The following is a 23643-nucleotide window of genomic DNA, read 5'->3' on the forward strand; positions in this document are numbered from 1 at the left end:
GATACAAGGGACTGCTAAAAATTATTATTCTCAGCTAAGAACTTGAATTTTGTATTCTGGAAACAGATTAAGCTAAGAAGTTATAAAATGTTAATGTTATAATAAAATACATCCCAATAAAACCTCTGTTACCTAAATAAAATTAAATTTTACGAAAACTTTGATTGAGAAAATAGGATATTTTTACCTTTCACGATTCCAATACCACGAATCTGGGCAACAAACGCAGTCACCAGTGCTAAGCGGCACCTCAACCACAGATGAATGTTGAAATATTCTCGAGAATTTAGGGAAATAGGATCTAAAAACTCATTGTCATCTCTACTTTCAGTGGCCTAAACAATATTAAAATGATGGTTATTTTTCCACTTAAAAATGTCCAAGTTCTAGCCTAATGCTAAGTGTAACTTAAGGGAAGCATCGATATCATTTAACAGTATTAATTTTTTCATTTTAGAAATTATTCTTGAACATTCTATAAACGTAAAAAATACACAAAAAACAAACAAACAAAACCACCCATAATCCCACACTCCTCTATTAACACTGATCCTCACATAAGTGCTCTGCAGCATTTCTTTTCCTCTGTATACCCACTGCTGAAAACTAGCTTTGCCGTCCAAATTTTTCATTGCAAATTATATTATGAGCAGTTTCCATACCTTCAAAAACTTTGTGACCATCATCTTAAATGCTGAAAAATAATCAATAATACCAGCTAATATTTATTGAGTGCTTATTGTGGGCCCGGCATGGTGCTACACGCTTTATACACATTATCTCACTTAATCCTCCTGATAAGACCAAGAGGGGTTATCATCACCTCTGTTTTTCAGATGGGAGAAGCGAAGCCTAAGAATACTAACTATCTGCTTAAACGCCAGCATATTCTGGCAGAGGTTGGGATTCAAGCCTGTGTCTTTCTGAATTTAGAGCCTCAGTCTTAATCTACTATGATACATTGCTGTGTCCTGCTCATGTCCCGAACGTGTATTATGTTATGATTTACTATCCTCATTATTATATTTTATAAAGGGAGTGGCCAATGTTCAGAGCTACTGGAAGGGAGGTGACAAGGGAACTTTCCCAGGGAGCAATCAACCTTAGATACTTCATCTAGAACAATGCCCATTTGTTCTAGGAATTTCCTGCTACACATCTCTGACAGCTCATCGTCTCCAACTAATCAGCGACACCTGTTATCAAGGAGCTGTCACCTGGACTTGACGGGGCGGGGGGCTGGAATGTGACAGGTGAGGTGCAGAGGAGGAGGGTGAGCTGTTCCTGGGACCAGAGTAAGAAGTGAAGAGACCCCGAGGAAGGAAGGTAACTAGAGTGGGTGTGCCAAGTACTCGAGGAGTCTAGTGTTTAGATTAGAAATACAGAAAAAATACCCATCGACACACCTTAATCTCTGCCTACATTCCTGTCACTACTGAAAAGCCAAGTCATGCTTAACTTAAATCAGGGTTTCTCGACCTCAGCACAACTACCATTTTGACCAGATGATTGTTGTGGGGGAAATGTCCTGTGCATTATATAGGATGTTTAGCAACATCCCTGGCCTCTACTCAGTAGATGCCATTAGCACTTCCTCTAATTTTAATAACCAAAACGTCTCCAGGCACTGCAAATGCCCCTGGGAGGCAAAATCACCCCCAACTGACAAGCACCGCTCTAAGTAAAAGTCCAGAATCAGATTGCTTTTTAGCCTTTATATTGCTTTTAATATGGTAAGAAATGAGTCAATTAGCTTTGCTTCTTCATAATGACATTAGATAGTAGCCATTTTATTAGTAAAGCTTAAGCTTTATTTTATTTAGTTTAAAATGAGCAAGGATTCTATGTGCTGAATCTTTATATTTTAATCCTAAACAACCCTGTTTTTCTTAAATTACTTGGTCTAATCAAAGTCCAATGAAATTTCAAAGAATGCGTGATACCAGTTGTCAAACAGACTTGAGAGCTTAAATGCAGAAGAATTTAACTATGAGAAATTCAAGCTAGGAAACAGCACAGGTGTCACACTGGTAATGCTAAAGAAGAAATAAAATCAAAAGTGAAATGAAGAGCAAGTCTTGGGAAACAAGTTTATTTACTGGTGCCATCAGATCTAGAATACAAGAATGATACGTCTGGTGGGACATCAGTCACTATCACATCCAATTCCATCAGTTCCCAAATGAGATTACATAATTTTTTAAAAATTTAAGGAACTTGCTCAAGGTATACCAGCTAATAAATATCATCAATGGGGCTTAAACACAGATCTTTTTACTCTGAATTCAATGTTTTTTTCTACCTTACCCCTTTGTTTCATTCAAATAATTACACAGTTTCCTAGCATGCCAATAATTATTCCATAAAAAGTATTATCAGGATAAACATTAAATTCATACATACATAATCTCCTGGAGAGATGGAATCCTCTGTGTCATCTTCTACTACCTTCTTTTTAAAAAGTTTTGAATCCTGGAGAAGTTTAAGTGTGGAAAATACTATTGCAGCACTAAAATAGAGATATGTTTTAAATGTTATTAGTACTACCCTCATGGCATTTTATGTTATTTCCTAAGTCTTTTCCTCCAAAAAAGCATCCCCATACTCCCACCCACCCCCCAAACTGTTAGATGCCCCTTCTACGTGCTCTAATAGCATGCTGGCCTTTACCACAGGTGATACTTACAGCATTATCTAATTGCCTGTAAATTGCTCTATGTTTATCCCCTGCTGAAACTCAGCATCTAGTATCTTGGACATAATAGAAGCTACAAAATATTTTTAAATGAAAATGAGTGAATGAAAGAATAAATGAATGAATGAATGTTTCCAAGATCTAAAACAAAATTTACTGACAATCTCATTAATAAAATGAGCACACGTATTTTACATATATCAGGATGTGGTTCTCCAGTTTTTTGACATTATAAAACTGTTTTGCTTAATGCTATACACTTGGAAACTCTTAAGAAAAATTACTGCTCAATCAGTATCTAGCAGTGCCAGGAGGGAAATGTACTTAATGGAGAAAATAGAAGCCAGGAGATAGGAATTCTCCTCACTTTCCGTTGTGTGATATGTAAATTTTTCTTTAATTTAAACCATCACATCCTCCTTTCCTGTAGAATGGTAAATTTATAATTGATGTCACACTTTTTCAAAATATCTTAATAATAGATGTCAACAGGCTTCTTCATTTGAAAATCTATTCCAAAACAAAATTCAAAATACAGAATATGTGTACCTGAAGGTGTTTATTTTAGTGCAAATTTATAATACAGAAAGACTGAGGGAAAGCCAAATGGACAATTTATCTACTTATCCTATTCCCCACTTGATATCGCCACTTGAATAGTGAACAACAGTCACATCTAAGAAGTGTTACGGGTTGAACTGCTGAGGTCCTAACCCTTAGTGCTCAGCAAGCATCCCTATTTGGAAATAGACTCTTTACAGAGGTAAACAAGTTAAAATAAGGTCATTTAGGGTGGACCCTAATCCAGTATAACTGGTGTCCCTATAAAAGGGGGGAAATTTGGAAAGACACACAGACAGACATGCCCAGAGGGAAGGTGATGTGAAGACACACAGGGAGAAGGCGGCCCGTGACTGGAGTGACGCATCTGCGCGCTGGGAACACCGAAGATCGCTGACAAATACCAGAAGCTATGAGAGGCAAGGAAGGGCTCCCCTCAGAGCTGTCAGAAAGAGCAGGGTCCTTCCAACACCTTGATTTTGGACTTTCAGCCTCCAGAACTATGAGACAATAAAATTCTGTTGTTTTAAGCCACCCAGTCTTGGGCACTTTGTTATGGCAGGAAACTAGGATGGGTTAAAAGCAGAGCCTCTGGCTTCTACCTTCTCCACCAAACCTACTCCTCTTCCCTATTTGCTATCCCAGAGACAGGGCCCAGTATCACCACCACCTCCTCTTCGCCTCACACTCTACGTTCAATTCATCAACAAGTTCTGTCAGCTTCAACTTCAAAACCCGGAAAACTAGCCAGCAGCTCTGCACCTCGCCCACCGCTAATGCCTTCATCCAAGCCACCAACATCTCCAGACAGCTGTGGGGGCTTGCTAGCCAGCCCCCCTGCTATGGCTCCTGTCCCTGAAGTCCTGGTCTCTACACAGAGGTCATAGTGATCTCTCTTCAAGATGTAAATCAGATCACATCACTTCCCCTGCACTCATTCCAGAAGCCTCTTGCATCCATGGGTTATGGTCAGCACACCGCCTCCTTTGGGTCAGTTAGTGAGGTTTCTAGCCCAGAAGACAACCAGCTTCATCCAGGTCCCAGGGATACGTGTAAGAAGGTAGAGTCTCTGTGTGTAGGCTCCCAGCATATGCACATATGCTCAACTCAGTTACATTTTTAAAGCCTTCTTTTTTGTGTGTATCTACACATTGTATTAAAAGATACTTTCTCTCTCCTTGTTCCCCTCAACCTTTTTTTTTTTTAAGAAAATGGTAACTGGTATTTACGGTGTTCACCACCTCTCAGGTGCTGTGTTAAATGCTTACTGTGAATTAATTCACTTAATCCCCACCACAAATCTACAAAGTATATATTATTATCATCCCTATTTTATAGATAAGTTATGACTCAGCTAGCAAGAGGAGGCAGGATCAGAACCCAGACTACTCGCCCCTGAGCCTGCAGCACCCTTAATTAATCATTATGCTATAATGTGGCCTCTATCTTTTCACAGTCCTAACAAGTTTGGTTTTTGTTTATATAGGCACTGTGTTACTCGGTGCCACATTTGTATTACTACATAGTAATACACCTTTTACAATATAAAAGGCCCTCTGTGTCCAGTTTAATGTCTTTGCCTTGCATTCTACTCAGACTTCAAGAAATAGGATTATTCTTTTTAATATTTATTTAATTTATTTAATTTTATTTTATTTGGCTGTGTCAGGTCTTAGTTGTGGCACGCAGGATATTCACTGAGGCATGCGGGATCTTTCCTTGTGGCGCACCGGTGCGCGGGCTCTTAGTTGCAGCACTTGGGCTTCTCTCTAGTTGCAGCATGCAGGTTTTCTCTCTAGTTGTGGCCCACGGGCTCCAGCATGCGTGGGTTCTGTAATTGCGGCACATGGGTTCCAGAGGGCATGGGCTCTGTAGTTTGAGGCACACGGGCTCCCTAGTTGGGGTGCGTGAGCTCAGTAGTTGTGGCACGCAGGCTTAGCTGCGGCAAGCATGTGGGGTCTTAGTTCCCTGACCAGGGATCAAACCCACATGCCCTGTGTTGGAAGATGGATTCTTTACCACTGGACCACCAGGGAAGTCCCTGGGATTATTATAAGGATGTTAATGAGGTATTTAGTCTTTCATTTGCTCAGAAATATGTATTGAGCACCTGCTGTTGGCCAGGAACAAATCTAGGGGTTATGGATACAGTCCCTGACCTCACAGAGTTGACATTTCATTGAGAGCAGGGTATTCTTAGCAAAGAGGAGTGCTTGGCAAACAAATGGCACTCAACGCATCCTAGCCGTTATCATAATTAATGTATAAAGTTGGACAGGGAATATACGGGGACTAAATTGATATTTTTTTCTGAGTTGTTAACCAGCATGAGAACCTTTCAGCCATTACTGAATTTCAAACTCCGAAGATTTTACTGAGTCATTAAAATGGTTTAGATACTTGTAGAATATTTTCTAGAGTATGGTTTGTGATTATCTGAACTTACTGGTTTTTAAAAAAATAAAATAAAACAAAACAAGCAAGCAAGAGAAAAACAACAACAAAAAACATAGTGCTGATAGGGTGTGTGTACAGATGTGGAATTTCCTCTCCCCCGCCCCTTCCTCCCTGAAGGATACATACATGTCTCTAAGGCACCTTGTTTACTGAGTAGCTTCAGAGGTTAGCACAGGATGACGACTAGAGGACCCTGGGAGAAGAAAATGGTGCCCACCCCACTCTTCTGACCTGAAGCCCAAATTCTGATTTCAAGGGAAATGAGGTATGAGGTCTGGAATCTTGCTATTCCCAAAACTTAATGAATAAAGTTTTACTGTTCCTAATCCACCTGATATGCTCTAATCCAGCTGGTACTGATCAGTTGCACAGTGGAAAGCTGCTAGTTCCTCTTCTGCACTAGGGAGACAGAAGGTATAGGAGGATTACCCACTACAAACACTAAATCCCAACAGAAGGACGTTTCATTCTGACACAAAATTAAAAGGCTCAAATGTTATCCCATTAAGACAATAAATTAAATATAAAGGAGAAGAGAAAGGAACACTTAAAAAAAAAAAAAAAAACAGGGTTCTGAAATAGAGAGGCAGCCCTGAAAGAAGCAGAAATACAGTTTGAATAACTTTGATCCCATTTATTTCTTATTAACATTCATGACAAAAATGGTCAGTTTGTTCTCATAAAACCTATGCAGCTCTCTTTCCCTGTCACCCTAGGGAACGTGCCTTTCAATTTCCTTGACACATAATTTTATTAGAAGTATCATGAAATGTCAAGCTAACCATCATTTGGAAAAGGGACTGTCCAACACTCTCAGCAGCGCCCAAATGGAAGCTCATGGAGGGTAAAGTTCACCTACGAAAACGCATTCATCCTGACAGCAGGCTTCCCCAAGTGACAACTCTGCTGCAAAAAGCCAGCAACATCAGGTTTTTGCAGGTTTTTTCCCAAGGGCCAGACTCATGGATTTAAAATCAGGACGATGCACATTATTTGCATGCATCTATCTGGTCTTCAAATTAAAGTTCTATTACGGCACTCCTTTCCTTGCCATTTTGTAATGTTTAGTTTCTCATTTCCTTCTTTCTCCCTAAAAACAAAAAATCACTGATACCCTCCACACTAAAAGGGTGTAAGACATGCAGAGAGCTGGGGAAAGAATGAAGGTAAGTGACAGGAAATATTTTCTAGGGCAGCTATTGCTCTCTGAGACACAGTTTGGAGAAGAGTTCCACGTGCCTTCACAGGAAATCATATAGTTGTATATTTTCTATATATATACACATATATATTCTGTATATATAGAATACATATAATTACATGTAGAATATATATTTAGATATATAAACATTTTCTAAATATATATTTATAAATTATATATTCAAATCATTTATTTCTACAGGAAATAGTATAGTAGAAGTTCCTTCTGTCTTCAAACTTCAATGGGGAAAATGGTGTATTATTATACTAAGCCTATTTTAACCAGTAATCAACTACCACCGTATTCTTAAAAATACTACAAATGTGGCAATACTGAAAGCCAGTGGGTCTCAAGTTTTTTTAATCTCAACACCCCCCATTTACATCCTTAAAAATGACTGAGAATCCCCAAAGAGCTCTATCAATATTTACCATATTGGAAATTAAACTGAGAAATGTTTAACTTCATTAACATTTATTAATTCATTTAAAAATAAAAATCATAAACCCATTACATGTTGGTATAAATGATGTATTTTTATGGAAAATAACTATATTTTCAAAAACAAAAAAATAGTGAGAAGGATGCCATTGTTTTTGCATTTTTGCAAATCTAATGTCTGGCTTAAAAAGAGAAAAGCTACTTAAATTGAAGACTTTCATATCTGCTTCTCTGTTCAGTCTGTTGTGACATAAGGTTCTGGTTGAAGCCTATGAAGAAGACGAGGCCTCACACAGATAGTTACTGGCATGGGAGGAGTATTTTAAGAGCCTCTTCAAATGACTGTGAATATTCTTCCTTGATACTATACCAATATACGACAAATGATAGTTTCTTAAAAGTTTGTTGCAAAGACAGACTGGAGGTCGAGGTTATTGAGTGCCCTATAGGCCATGTTTGGGACTTTAGGATAGAAGGACACATCGATTTAAAAAAGAGAATTGAAATAATAAGAATTGCAATTTAAAAAATTTTTTAAAAGTTTGTTGCAATGTGGAATCTAATACTATATACTGATGAACTTTTCCTGCTTTGTTACATGAAAATCTATTGGTCAATCTTGTTAACTAGGATTTTGGAACGTCACACACTGATCATTTGGAAAACATCAGCTCCCTGAGCTATGCAGATCCCCTTAATATAGAAGCATTTCATTACACAATTTCAAAAAAATGATGCTCATCAAAAAAAACATCAAGGCATTAGTAAAACTGTCAAGCTCATGATGGCAAATACAAATTTTCCAAAACTCCAATTTTCCAATGAAAGTTTAGATTTTATCATGGACAACAAAAACTACTCGTTGTTTTCCTAGAAGTGGCATGTTCGTTTTGCTCATTTTCAACAGAATGCCTGTCAAATACCCAAGTCTGAGTAATCATGGTTTGCCACTTGTCTTTTCAAATAAAAATGTTGTCTCATGGGAAAAAAAAAAAAAAGCTTGTTCAGCTCTCCATTCATCCACTTGTGTGCTCTTCCTCAAGACAACCATCAGACTGTGATATGCAGCAGAAGTGCTGGAGGTGTATTTCGCACTTAATATATTCCCATAGAACACTAAAAATACATTCAGGAATAGGCATGTATAAATGTAACAGATTCCACTGCTTCATCAAAGGTATTCTTAAGTAAATCTGGCTTTTTTTTTTTTTAATTTACAAATACTTTATTGCTAAAATGTGCTAACCATCATCTGAGCCTTCAGTGAGCTGCAGTCTTTTTGCTGGTGGAGTGTCTGGCCTCGATGTTGCTGGCTGCTGCCTGATCAGGGTGGTGGTTGCTGAAGATTGGGGTGGCTGTGGCAATTTCTTGAAGTAAGACGACAGTGAATTTTGCTGCAATGAAATTTGATTGACTCTTCCTTTCACAAAAGATTTCTCTGTAGCAGGCAACGCTATTTGACAGCATTTTACCCACAGTAGAACTTCTTTAAAAAATTCTCACACCCTGCTGCTTTATCAACTAAGTTTATGTAATCTAAATGTTTTGTTGTCAGTTCAACACTCTTAACAGCATCTTCAGGAGTGGATTCCATCTCAAGAAACCGCTTTCTTGCTCATTGGCTTTTTTTTTTAATTGCAAGTGTGCAGCAATGAAGAATAGAACAACTGCTAGTTCGGTTTGGTGTCACTGCTCTGATTCATGGTGAGCTGCCAGAAGTTTTACCACTATTGCTTTTTCAGCATCAGTGCAAATAACAGCACAGTGAAAAAGGCACACAACATCTTAATTTTATACACTATTATAAACATAGTTTACTATGTTATAAACAACTATAAAAATAGTTCTGACCTTACAGACCTCCCTGAAAGAGTCTCAGGAAGCACCCAGAGATCTGCAGACCACACTGAGAGTCACTGCTCCAAACAGACTCTATGGATTTTCATCACTGCTTAGAAACCACAAAAATTATAAATTCCCCAAAACCTATACTGTCTCTAGCATAAAATCAAATTTAGATGTGGTTAATTATGGAATAGCCCTCAGTCAGGGCTCACACTGGTGAAGTGATTGTATGTTTTCAATCGAAGCAAAAGCAAAGGGGTGATTTCTGCTGAATTGATTTCCCCTTTGCAAAGGCCACAGGAGGGCTTCCCCTGTTTAAAGAGAACAGCCATCTAAAAAATTAATTCCCTTTCCAAATTCCGAATCCAGTGCATAGAACTTAATGCATGGAATTTCAGTATAATGAGAAAGTTGAGAGAAAAAAAAATTTGTTTCCATCTGATTTGATCATTTCTTCTTTTCATTTAGTGATTACATTTTTCATTTCTAAAATTTCTATTTAGTTTTTTTCTAAATTCATCTATTCCTTTTTTTATCTTGTCTCATTCTCTTCCATCCTTCACATCTCTGGACAGTTTATTTCTTGGGCTGTGAAGTCTGCCATTTATCGTATCTGCTTACTCCCTTTTGTGGCTGTTTCTTCATTTGGTTTATAATATTTGGCTCTTTGCTATCTCTACCGGCAGTTATTTTCCATGAGAGTCCTGCATTTTCTACGTTAATGTCTATGAGACAGTTTTGGTTTTGCCTCTGCTCCAGCTCTGTGATGTCAGGGCCACTTTCAAGGTTAATTTCTCACAGTTTCTGCATTTCATTGTCAGTGCCAGTCTGGACCTCACAATTGCCAATAGCATTGATCTGAGGAACTGATTTCTCTTGGGTTACTCTTTTTCCATCTATACTCAGGGCAGGCAGCAGTTTCCTTGCTGGTCCCCGGAGATCATTATGGAATCCCAAACTAGGGGATAATTTAATCTGTATTAGAGAAACAGAGAAGCCTGGACTACCCTACTGTGTACCAATTACATCATCCCACCAAATGTGCCCTCTCTACTGGGTCACTTTCATTGGCATATAATACATCATCATTGCTCCCATCTCAAGAAAACTTCTCTTGACCCCACTTCTACCAACTGCTGTCACCCTATTCCTCCACTCCCCTTTACTGTAAAACTCCTCAAAAGAAATCATCTTTACTTGCAGCCTCCAATTTCTCTCCTTCTATTTTCTCATAAAACACTCTAAACATGCTCTTTCCCCCATTGCCTGTCGAGGGCAATTACTCCTGCTGAGGTCACCAGTGACCTCCATGTCGCTAAATCACCTAACAGCCAATTCTCTATTCTCATCTCAATCTATCTGGAGCTTTTGGCACAGCTGGTCACTCCATTCTCCTTAATACACTTTCTTTACTTGGCTTTCAGGATTTCATAATCTCTTGGTTTTCTTATATTTACTGGTCATTTCTTCTCAGTCTCCTCTGCTGGTCCCTTATTTTCTCCCCAGTCTCCTACCAAACCCAACCCTCAGTCCTTGGTCCTTCTCTTTCGTTCATCTACTCACATTCCCTAAGGAATCTCATTCATTATAAAGATTTTAAATACTATCTATATTCCAAAGACTCTAAGAATATTTGACATTTTCAATTGTACCTCAAAGGGACATCTCAATTTAAACACATCCAAAATCTAACTTCAGATCTTTTCCCTAAATAAGCTGCATCCCTGCAATCTTCCCCATTTTGGTTGGGGACAACTTCTTTGTAACTACTCGCTTTTTCTCACTACTCTATATCCAATGCATCAGCAAATTCCAATGGCTCTACTTTCGAAATATACCCAGAATCCAATGACTTATCACTACCTCCAGTGCCACCACCTGGTCAGAACCATTAACATCTTCCTTCTTATTATAGCAACTTTCTCAATTGGTCTCCCTGCTTTCAAACCCTTTCCTTCTTACAATCAATTCTCAACCTAACAACCAGAGTCATCCCTTCGAAGTGAAAATCAGATCATGTGAATCCTCTGCTCAAAATAATACAATGACTCCCTACTTCCCTCAGAGTAAAAGCCAAAGTCTTCATCCTGGCCAAAATCTACCTCCCCCACCAACTACCTCTTTAAACATCTCAAAACTCTGCCCTCACTTGCTCCATTCTAGCCACAAGAGACCCCGAGCTGTCTGTCAAACGTGTATCAGGCATGTTCCATGTCTTGCAACACTCCATCTTCAGGTATGCGCATGGACAACCCCCAAGTTTATTTGTTCAGATATCGCCTCATCAATAAAGCCTACCTTGACCACCCAAAATTTGGTTCAGATGTCAAGATTGATGCCACACACATCACAAGTGTATGAAAAGGCTGATTACACCCACACTGAAACTATCCAGGAAGAGCAGGGCAGCCTCCCAAACAGGTTTGAAAATGTCTTGAGAGAAAAGAGAAAGGAGACTGGCTGGGCTTTATAGTGGGTGGCACTGGAGTAAGGGTTCCCACATGTGGGCCAGGGTCTATGTGGTTTAAACTGCCCACCAGCACCAAAGGAGGGGGCAACTAGGCTTTCTTCTCTGCTTGCCCAGGTGTGGGGCAGAACGAGAAGGGGAAGTGGTGGGGCTTGAAAGCAGTCAGTTAACGAATATCTAAACGGAATCATTCTCTTTATTACACCCACACAATTTTCAAAGGATAACCCCTCCTCCTCTCCCTGCCTCTACTCCTGATGTTCTCCATAACACTTATTTTTGGCCACACTATATAATTTACTTACTTGCTAGGTTTACAGTTTATTGTCAGCCATTTATTACCTACTAGAATACAAACTCCATGAGGGTAGGGTTTTTGCCATATTGTTACATATTTTGTCTATATTGTATATATCAGTATTGGGATACAGAACTTAGGACCGTGCCTAGCATACCGTAGTTGCCCCCAAATTACTTTCTGAATGAATTAATGAACAGTAAGATAAGAAGTCTGCTCATTATTCAAAGAATCACTGTTGAAAGTGTTCTCATGAGATAGGTATTTATCATAATGATATGGGAAGTTCTTGAAAGTATATTTCTATGTTATTTAATATTAAAAAAATCACTGAGAAATAGTTTTAACTATTCAAGTGTTTATATGTCTATGAGCTTACGAACACAGAAACTATATTCTATTCATCTTTGTTTCCTCGGTGTCTAGATCAGAGCCCAACAATGAGGCAGTTAGTAGCTACCGATCACTACATATGAATGAATCAATGAAAAAATGAAAAGAAAGATCCAGCATTAGCAATTGCATCACATTTTAAAAATGAGCCACCTACAATAGTTTATTATGTGGTTGAGCACAGCACAGCTCAGGAGATGTTACTTTTTCAAAATAGAGCTTGTTTTTAACATTTTTATTGGTTCTTTAGGAGAAAAAACACTCCATAGGTGTTATTTGTTTTAAAAAAAAGAAACTATAAGGAATTTACGCCCTGTCTTTTAAAATAAATTATTAATAAAAAAGGAGAGCTCTGTGAATTTGTTTATGTTTGACATAAAACATCCTAGCTATGTGCTTTAATAAACTAATTCGTTTGTTGAGAACTATAGTTTTAAATATAGTAATGTGTGAAAACTCCCCTGAATAGTAAAAAGCAAGTCTGCTCTATTAACCTAGGACTTTATAAAACTTACATAACATTCAGGTATATTTAACAAATTAGAATGAGGAAGAAACTGCATGCAGAGACTTGCCTGTATGCTGCCCGGTGTCTCTGCAGGGCGATCGCAGCCAGCTGCAGCCTGGCCTCCACCACAATCTCCAGCTCGCCCGCCGCACACTGAGAGAGGTTCTCATGGCCTGCATGCTCCACCTCTGACACAAGGAGGTTGAGCCTGTCTTCAGCTTCTGTCAGTAAAATTGACTAAAGAAAGAACACCACACCATCACCCAAATTCAGAAACTCATTCTTATTCATCAAATATTTTTCGTGTACTGAACAGTAACAATGCATGGAAGACCAAAAAGGGAATCTGGACAACATCATCTGAGGAGAGAGCTCAGTGAACAGGAAAAAGACAAGAGAGAATGAAAAGGGAAGTAATGGCAAGAATAAGCGTGTAGGACAGCGACCCTTTATTTCAGGCACAGCTGATGCCTGTACTTGCTTATTCATAGTAGTTGTATTCTAGAAAGTGGCTGCAAACATTGAGTCAGCAAATACTGAAGCATTTCTCCTAGGGGAAATACAGGGATGGGTTCCTCCAAGCCTCTGCTCACACCATTTTTTGCCAGCTGGTCAATATGTAACCTTGTTTAATGTGTGTTTATGTTTAAAGACACATTATTGAATATATAGTGCAGTTCATTAACCTTGAATTCACAGCCAATAACTCTACAACTCATGCCTGACTGAAGCTTGTCCAATACACATATTTTTTCCAAAAGGCATATCACAGCCTTTGTGCACTCAGGATGACCAGACAGCACCTCAGCACTACGCTCAGGGGCCATTTCCAATAGTCAAATGACCAACGAAAAGAGCTCACAAAAATGCAAAAAGCTTGGCAATAAGTACACCATGAAAAGGACAGTTGTTTATAGTATGAGCATGGAAAGAAAAAGTCAGCATTGCCTTGTTCGACTCAGCTGGGAACGTGCACATCAGGCAACCCAAATTTTTCTATGCTTTGTGTGTGTCCCCAAATGACCACCAAAGAGCCAAGAGCGTGGATTTGGGGGTTACAATTAAATTTCAGCAGATAAGCAAATACTGAATCCGTGACTAATGAGGATCAACTGTATTTCAAATTCAACTATGGTACCCTAACTGGTAATGTAAAGATAATGCGATTTTACAGCAGACAGTCAACACTAAATAGCAACCTGACATGGTTGTCTAAAGAGAAAGGGAACAACCAATCTTTTAAGGAAAAGGTCTCTAAAAACTCGTTTGTATAGAGCAGTAAATACTATATTAGGACTAGGGTAATTTTGTATAATGGTTAAGAATGTGAGCTGTAGTTTAATAGTTGTATGGCATTAGTGAATTTCTCACTCTCTAAGCCTCAATTTACTCATGGTTCAGCACAATACAGTTCAATCACAATTAATAAACACATCACAGAGTTGTGAGAATAAATAATCATGCAAAGTGCCTATTGTACAGTAAGCACTGAATAAATAGTACTGTTGTTTTTGCTGTTGTTGTCACTGTTATTAGGAAACACCAGACAGGGCATGGAATGCTCAGATCCCATCAAGTAATAATCTTGTTTTCCACAGCAACTTAATCGAGTTAAAAGGTCAGTCTGACATGTCTCAGCATCCCCTTTTCTCATGGGGAGTAGACGCCATCTCTGGCCCTGACCCACACGTAGGCAGGAAAACCTACCTTAGTAAGCACAACTCTGAAAGCTGGCTTGTCCAGTGCCTAAGAGTGGACATTCTGGTAACTGACTCACTATGATTTGAAAATTTTTTTAAACTTACCTTTAGCATGCTAAGAACGAAGTCCTCTTTCATTTTTGTAAGCTGACAAAGTGAGCCTCCCTCATCCTTTAAACACGCCTCTATAAGACACAACATTTTGGAAGAAGTAAGGATATCTGTGGGTAGCTTAAATATTAATTCTAATCTATAAAATTCATCATTGCGTGTAAGAGGCATCGGGGATGCTCGGAGCCACTGCCCAAGACCCTCTTTCCGATGCATTGGGAATGCACGGAATGACGCAGTAATTCCCACAGAGAACCAGCTGAACACCAGCAAACGGCCTCGGACACCAGAAAGGACCACAAGGAGCCCGACATAACCGGTAGGGAGGCATCTACGAGGGCTCAAAGAGGGTGAAGCAGCGGAGCTGTGGCAGACGGGAGGGAGTGAGAAACATACGGAGGGTCCGCAGCGCAGCTCAGCGTTCCCGGACCGAGACGTCAATCCGCGGCTGAACGGAGGGTCCGGGAGCGGGAGCGTGGGAACTGGTGAGAAACATTGTTGCCGGTAGGGTGACCAACCGAGAGGACAGGAGGGAGGAGGTCCGCGGAGAGGAGTGCCGGTCCCTGAGAGCTGCCCGGCCATGATGGCGGCTGGAGGCTGCAGGCTCACAGGCAGGGGGGAGGAGCTGCGCGCGTAGCCTCTCTCTCTCTTTCGGCACCTCTACAACAGGCAGTGGAGAGACGCCCTGCGGGCCACCTAAGTTGCTCAGGGATAACAAGCACCCTCAGGCACTAGGGCGGGGCTAGATTAAAACCCCTTGCAACACCAGCAGCAGGGAGGCTGCCGAGAGAGAGAAAAAAAAAAAAACAACAACAGCAACAACAACAAAAAAACCCCCGAGAGAGGCCCAACTCTAAGACTTTCTGTTTACGCCTGAGCCACCGGTGTCCCTCTGCAACAGGCACCTCCAAGCCCGACTGAAACAACAGTGCGCCACTGCTCACTCACTCCCAGGAGAAGGAGCCACTATTGTACCCTCTCCCTCCCCACACACCAAGCTTACAGACGAACAATAAAGGAACCTCTGCTGGTCACAGAATAATGCAAAAAAACCCAAGGCAAGGAGAAGGACACTTACAGCTGAGATGCTAAGGAAACAGAAATAGTAGTATCAATTCCAATTGAACTGGTCCATTCTGGGATCAGTTCTGGATTTTTTTTTTTTCTTTTTCTCTCTCCTTTTTTTTTTCTTTATTAAATACGATCTTAGCCCTAAGGGATCTACAAGTTTTATAACATAATTTTTTAATGATATTTTTTATTCTTTTTTTTTTTTTTTGCCTTTTTATATACTTCTATATCTAGCTAAGTTTTTGGTAGTATGGACAATATATCTCTCATACTTTCCTTTCATCCCTATCTTTTATACATTTCTATTCCTTTCTTTTTATTTGCATATTTCCAACCACATTACGCTCTTCTGTTCCCCTTTCTTCCAGCCATTTTAAGTTTATTTTATCGTAACATACTTATAAGCAACACTATCGGTCTGCTCAGACTCCTTGCTCTATTCTCCAGATGACACACTGCCTTGGTATTTAATATTAGGCTTTTGTCTTTACCTTAGTTCTTAGTACAGCTGTCTAATTACATTCTGAGAATCTCCATTCTCTCTGGTGGTACTCTGGCTCTTTTCTATATTTGATCCTAGCTTACAAAATCTCCCTGGATTAATGTTTGTATGTGTAAGGTGTTATTTGTTTGTTTGTTTGCTTTTGCTTTTGTCTCTGATTTCTTCTGTTTCAGTTGTCAATTTCTGTTGGGTTTCTCTTTGAATATCTGATAGCACACTGGGGTTCTGTCAGGTCTTTCTAGAGCCTTATGTCCTAACGGATTCAGTAATTGTGTGTCTTATACATGTATGTGTTTCCTAGACTTAATATTTGTTTAATCCAACACTTGGACATTAGTCTGAGGCTTGGACAGTCTTCTATAAACACCTCTATCGCCAGGACAAGCAACCCCAAAAGTTTGGACAACCATGAGGAAACAAAGAAACACCATGCAGGCAAAGGAGCAGGAAAAAAACCCACAAGACTAAATAAATGAGGAGGAAATAGGAAAAATGCCTGAAAAAGAATTCAGAGTAATGATAGTAAAAATGATACAAAATCTCGATAACAAAATAGAGAAAGTACAAGAAACAGTTCATAAGAACTCAGAAAAACAAACAGCAATGGATAACAAAATAACTGAAATTAAAAATACTCTAGATGCTATAACCAGCAGAATGACTGAGGCAGAAGAACGAATAAGCGAGTTGGAAGACAGAATGGGGGAAATAACTGCCACAGAGCAGGAAAAAGAAAAAAGAATAAAAAGAATAGAAGGCAGTCTCAGAGACCTCAGTGATAACCTTAAACGTACCAACATTCGAATTATAGGCATCCCAGAAGAAGAAGAACAAAAGAAAGGGTCTGAGAAAATATTTGAAGAGGTTATAGTGGAAAACTTCCCCAACATGGGAAAGGAAATAATTAACCAAGTCCAAGAAGCGTTGAGAGTCCCATACAGAATAAACCCAAGAAGAAATACATTGAGGCACATATTAATCAAACCAATGACAATTAAACACAACGAAAAAATATTAAAAGCAGCAAGAGAAAAGCAACAATAACATATAAGGGAAAACCCATAAGGATAACAGCTGACCTTTCTACAGAAACTCTGCAGGCCAGAAGGGAATGGCAGGATATACTGAAAGTCCTGAAAGAGAGAAACCTACAGCCAAGAATACTCTACCCAGCAAGAATCTCATTCAGATTTGAGGGAGAAATCAAAAGCTTTCCAGACAAGCAAAAGTTAAGAGAATTCAGCACCACCAAACCAGCCTTACAACAAGTGCTAAAGGAACTTCTCTAAGTAGGACACACAAGAAAAGGAAAACACCTACAAATACAAACCCAAAACAATTCAGAAAATGGTAATTGGAACACACATGTCAATAATCACTTTAAATGTAAATGGATTAAATGCTGCAACCAAAAGACACAGACTGGCTGAATGGATACAAAAACAAGACCCTTCTATATGCTGCCTACAAGAAACCCACTTCAGACCAAGGGATACATATAGACTGAAAGTAAAGGGATAGAAAAAGATATTCCAAGCAAATGGAAGTCAAAAGAGAGCTGGAGTAGCAATACTCATATCAGACAAATTAGACTTGAAAGTAAAGACTATTAAAAGAGACAAGGAAGGACACTACATAATGATCGAGGGATCCATTCAAGAAGAACATATCACAGTGGTAAATATCTATGCCCCCAATATAGGAGCACCTCAATACATAAGGCAAATGCTAACAGCTATAAAAGGGGACATCGACAGTAACACAATAATAGTGGGAGACTTGAACACCCCACTTACATCAATGGACAGATCATCCAAACAGAAAATAAAGACACACAAGCTTTAAATGACACATTAGACCATCTCGACTTAATTGATATTTATAGGACATTCCACCCAAAAACGACAGAATACACTTTCTTCTCAAGTGCATACGGAACATTTTCCAGGATAGATCACATCTTGGGTCACAAATCAAACCTCGGCAAATTCAAGAAAATTGAAATCATATCAAGCATCTTCTCAGACCACAACGCCATGAGGCTAGATATCAATTACAGGAAAAAACCTGCAAAAAATACAAACACATGGAGGCTAAACAATTCACTCAAACAACCAAGGAATCACTAAAGAAATCAAAGAGGAAATCAAAAAATATCTAGAAACAAACGACAACGAAAACACAACACCCCAAAACCTATGGGATGCAGCAAAAGCAGTTCTAAGAGGGAAGTTTATAGCAATACAGTCCTACCTTAAGAAACAAGAAAATGATCGAATAAACAACCTAACCTTACACCTCAAACAACTAGAGAAAGAAGAACAAAGAAACCCCAAAGGGAGCAGAAGGAGAGAAATCATAAAGATCAGAGCAGAAATAAATGAAAAAGAAAGGAAGGAAACCATAGCAAAAATAAATAAAACTAAAAGCTGGTTCTTTGAGAAGATTAACAAAATTGATAAACCATTAGCCAGACTCATCAAGAAAAAAAGGGAGAAGATGCAAATCAACAGAATTAGAAATGACAAAGGAGAAGTAACAACGGACACCTCAGAAATACAAAACATCATGAGAGACTACTACAAGCAACTATATGCCAATAAATTGGATAACCTGGAAGAAATGGATACATTCTTAGAAAAATACAATCTTCCAAGACTGAACCAGGAAGAAATAGAAACCATGAACAGACCAATCACAAGTACAGAAATTGAGGCAGTAATTAAAAATCTCCCAACACACAAAAGCCCAGGACCAGATGGGTTCATGGGCGAATTCTATCAAACGTTTCGAGAAGAGCTAACACCTATCCTTCTCAAACTCTTCCAAAATATAGCAGAAGGAGGAACACTCCCAAACTCATTCTACGAGGCCACCATCACCCTGATACCAAAACCAGGCAAAGATGTCACAAAAAAAGAAAACTACAGATCAATATCACTGATGAATATAGATGCAAAAATCCTCAACAAAATACTAGCTAACAGACTCCAACAGCACATTAAAAAAATCATACACCATGATCAAGTGGGGTTTATCCCTGGGATGCAAGGATTCTTCAATATACGCAAATCAATCAATGTGATACATCATATCAACAAATTGAAGGATAAAAACCATATGATCATTTCAATAGATGCAGAAAAAGCTTTTGACAAAGTTCAACATCCATTTATGATAAAAGCTCTCCAGAAAATGGGCATAGAAGGAAATTATCTCAACATAATAAAAGCCATGTATGAAAAACCAAAAGCCAACATCGTTCTCAATGGGGAAAAACTGGAAGAATTCCCTCTAAGAACAGGAACAAGAGAAGGGTGTCCACTCTCACCACTATTATTAAACATAGTTTTGGAAGTTTTAGCCACAGCAATCAAAGAAGAAAAAGAAATAAAAGGAATCCAAATTGGAAAAGAAGAAGTAAAATTGTCACTCTTTGCAGATGACATGATATTATACATAGAAAACCCTAAAGACTCTACCAGAAAACTGCTAGCACTAATTGAAGAGTTTAGTAAAGTAGCAGGATACAAAATTAATGCACAGAAATCTCTAGCATTCCTAGACACTAACAACGGAAGAGCATAAAGAGAAATTAAGGAAACTCTCCCATTCACCATTGCAACAAAAAGAATAAAATACCTAGGAATAAACCTGCCTAAGGAGGCAAAAGATCTGTATGCAGAAAACTTTAAGACACTGATGAAAGAAATCAAAGACGACACAAACAGATGGAGGGACATACCATGTTCCTGGATTGGAAAAATCAACATAGTGAAAATGACTGTACTAACCAAAGCAATTTACAGATTCAATGCAATCCCAATCAAATTACCAATGGCATTTTTCACAGAACTAGAGCAAGAAATCCTATGATTTGTATGGAAATGCAAAAGACCCCAAATAGCCAAAGCAATCTTGAGAAGGAAAAATGGAGTTGGTGGAATTAGGCTTCCTGACTTCAAACTATACTACAAGGCCATAGTGATCAAGACAGTATGGAACTGGCACAAAAACAGAAAGGAAGATCAATGGAACAGAATAGAGAACTCAGAGGTAAGCCCAAACACATATGGGCACCTTATCTTTGACAAAGGAGGCACGAGTATACAATGGAAAAAAGACAGCCTCTTTAATAAGCAGTGCTGGGAAAATTGGACAGCAACATGTAAAAGAATGAAATTAGAACACTTCCTAACACCCTACACAAAAATAAACTCCAAATGGATTAAAGACCTACATGTAAGGCCAGACAGTATAAAACTCCTAGAGGAAAACATAGGCAGAACACTCTATGACATCCATCAAAGCAAGATCCTTTTTGACCCACCTCCTAGAATCATGGAAATCAAATCAAGAATAAACAAATGGGACCTCATGAAACTTAAAAGCTTTTGCACAGTGAAAGAAACCATAAACAAGACTAGAAGGCAACCCTCAGAATGGGAAAAAATAATTGCCTATGAAACAACGGACAAAGGATTAACCTCCAAAATATACAAGCAGCTCATGCAGCTGAATACCAAAGAAGCAAATAACCCAATCCACAAATGGGCGGAAGACCTAAATAGACATTTCTCCAAGGAAGACATACAGATGGCCAACAAACACATGAAAAGATGCTCAACATCACTCATCATCAGAGAAATGCAAGTCAAAGCCACATGAGGTTTCACCTCACACCGATCAGAGTGGCCATCATCACAAAATCTGGAAACAACAAATGTTGGAGAGGGTGTGGAGAAAAGGGAACTCTCCTGCACTGTTGGTGGGACTGTAAGTTGGTACAGCCACTATGGAAAACAATTTGGAGGTTCCTTAAAAAAACTACAAATAGAACTACCATATGATCCAGTAATCCCACTACTGGGCATAGACCCTGAGAAAACCATAATCCCAAAAGAAACATGTACCATAATGTTTATTGCAGCACTATTTACAATAGCCAGGACATGGAAGCAACCGAAATGCCCATCAACAAATGAATGGATAAAGAAGATGTGGCATATATATACAATGGAATATTACTCAGCTATAAAAAGGGATGAGATGGAGCTATATGTAATGAGGTGGATAGAACTACAATCTGTCATCCAGAGTGAAGTAAGTCAGAAAGAGGACAAATATTGTATGCTAACTCACATATACGGAATCTAAAAATGGTACTGATGAACTCAGTGACAAGAACAAGGATGCAGATACAGAGAATGGACTGGAGAACTCGAGGTATGGGAGGGGGCGGGGGGTGAAGGGGAAACTGAGATGAAGCGAGAGAGTAGCACAGACATACATATACTACCAACTGTAAAATAGATAGTCAGTGGGAAGTTGTTGTATAACAAAGGGAGTCCAACTCGAGGATGGAAGATGCCTTAGAGGACTGGGGCAGGGAGGGTGGGGGGGACTCAAGGTGGGGGGAGTCAAGGAAGGGAGGGAATACGGGGATATGTGTATAAAAACAGATGATTGAACTTGGTGTACCCCCCCAAAAAAAAATTCATCATTAGTTGGGAAATTTAATGTTTAAAAAAACAACCACAATGATCATTAGAAACATAGTGCTATACCAAATGGTCCCTAAAAATCATACTTTAGAAGAGTGAGGCTGGTCCTTAAAACAAACCAGACAGTCCTGAGAGGATCTTCTGGATGCTTGGTGATGCCATTCAAGTTATCGGCTACTGATACAAAGTAGTGGTTCCTCATCTGGGATCCCAGGACCCCTTAAGGTGCTCAAAATATTTGGGGTCTTCCAGATATTTATAATATCTCAATAAGATCTTGTGGAAGTGTCAGTTCTACTGATTTGCACCAGCCCTCACACGAAGAGCAGAGAGCAGAGAGTGAGACCATTTGGAACAGCGCAATCTACAATCCTCAAATATCTCAAAATTCCCACCCACAATCCAAAGACGGCCCTCATTCTGAGCAAGGGAACATTGAGAGAATTTAGATCATAGATTTCCTCTGCTTTCGTAAGCCTGGCTTCTAGACCACAGGAGGGAGAAAAACTACAAGTTGTTATTTGACTAGGAATTAATACACAAAGAGACTAAGTTTGTCAAGTAAAAGAGCGAGTCCAGAATAACAGGGAACTGAATACACCTGCCCTCCTCCCTTCTTCCAACTTCAACCCGTCTGGCTCTTCTCCTAAATTAGGAGGCTCTAGAGCTAGAGGGTCAACTGAGCATGAGGGAGGGCCCAGAAGAAAGATCTGGGACTAGGTCTTCTCCCCTAAGGGAAAGTGACAGAGAGACAAGGATAGAAAACAAATGCCTGGAGAATGGTATGGAAGAACGCCTGGATGAGTACCAGAACATGAGAAGTCCTGGGAAGAGGCTGATCCACCTCTTTCTCCCGCTCTCTCTGCCTCCTGAGTGACCCCCACCCCGTGTGGTCCTCCCTCGTTGTAGCATGTTCCTCTCTCGGGAGCTGTAAATAACAAACTATGTTTTCAGTGGCAGCCGTCTCTGATCTGTTGGCCTCACCATACCTGAAAAGTAATAAAACTTAAACTTTAAAACAGAGGCCAATATTATTCTGATAGCAAAACTAGACAAAGACCCCATAAGAAAAGAAAACTATGCACTATATCTTATGAACATGGATGCAAAAATCTTCAACAAAATCCTAACAATCCAGCAACATATAAAAAGATTTATACACCATGACCAAGAAAGCAAGGTTGGTTAAACACTCAAAAATCAAGTAATATAATACATACTTATGGATAGAATAAAAAACAAAAACCATATAATCATCTTAACAGACACAGGAAAAGCATTTAATAAAATCCAACACCTTTTCATGATAAAATCACTCAACAAGCTAGGAATAAAAGAAAAATTCTCCTAGCCGATGAAGGACACCTATGAAAAACCCACAGTTAACATCATACTTGGCAGTAAAAAAGCAAAACAAAACAAAATTATTTTTAAGGCAACATTAATGCATTTGAAAAATACATATACGGTTTTGTACGTATATAAGGGCCATAAATCCCTTCCATGGGTACCTTATCCTATAGAAACATACACTACAGTATGGATGTGCAGTGCTTCCACACTGCTCCCTAGAGACAAACTGAACACACAATAGGGGAACAGCTGAACAAACATGGGGTGTTCACAGCATAGAACACCACACGGCCAGTTTAGGGGACCAAAGCAAAGCGGTTGACTTGGAAGGATTTAGCAGAGATTTTTTTACATAAGAATTGCAGGGGGCAGAAAAATTAAAAATACATCATTTCTTAAATAAATGACAAATTCTAATTTGTATGTGCAGCTGATCCTTGATCCACACAGGGGTTAGGGGCACTGACCCTCCATGCAGCTGAAAATCCATGTATAATTTATAGTTGGCGCTCAGTATAGGCAGTCCTCTGTATCCC

At 39.2% G+C, this 23643-nt stretch overlaps 1 protein-coding gene across 2 annotated transcripts in view; it reads right to left on the bottom strand.

Annotated features, from left to right (window-relative positions):
* CFAP54 (cilia and flagella associated protein 54) overlaps window positions 1-23643 on the bottom strand; it is a 277803-nt gene that overhangs the window by 85054 nt on the left and 169106 nt on the right. For both annotated transcript variants that reach the window (XM_057741715.1, XM_057741714.1), the window contains 4 exons: window positions 14672-14751; window positions 12934-13103; window positions 2404-2509; window positions 188-335 (listed from right to left, as the gene is read on the bottom strand). In XM_057741715.1, coding sequence (XP_057597698.1) covers window positions 188-335; window positions 2404-2509; window positions 12934-13103; window positions 14672-14751 — 504 coding nt within the window. The remainder of the gene's footprint in view (window positions 1-187; window positions 336-2403; window positions 2510-12933; window positions 13104-14671; window positions 14752-23643) is intronic.

The sequence above is a fragment of the Hippopotamus amphibius genome, chromosome 7 (assembly GCF_030028045.1).
Source record: "Hippopotamus amphibius kiboko isolate mHipAmp2 chromosome 7, mHipAmp2.hap2, whole genome shotgun sequence".
Taxonomy (NCBI): domain Eukaryota; kingdom Metazoa; phylum Chordata; class Mammalia; order Artiodactyla; family Hippopotamidae; genus Hippopotamus; species Hippopotamus amphibius.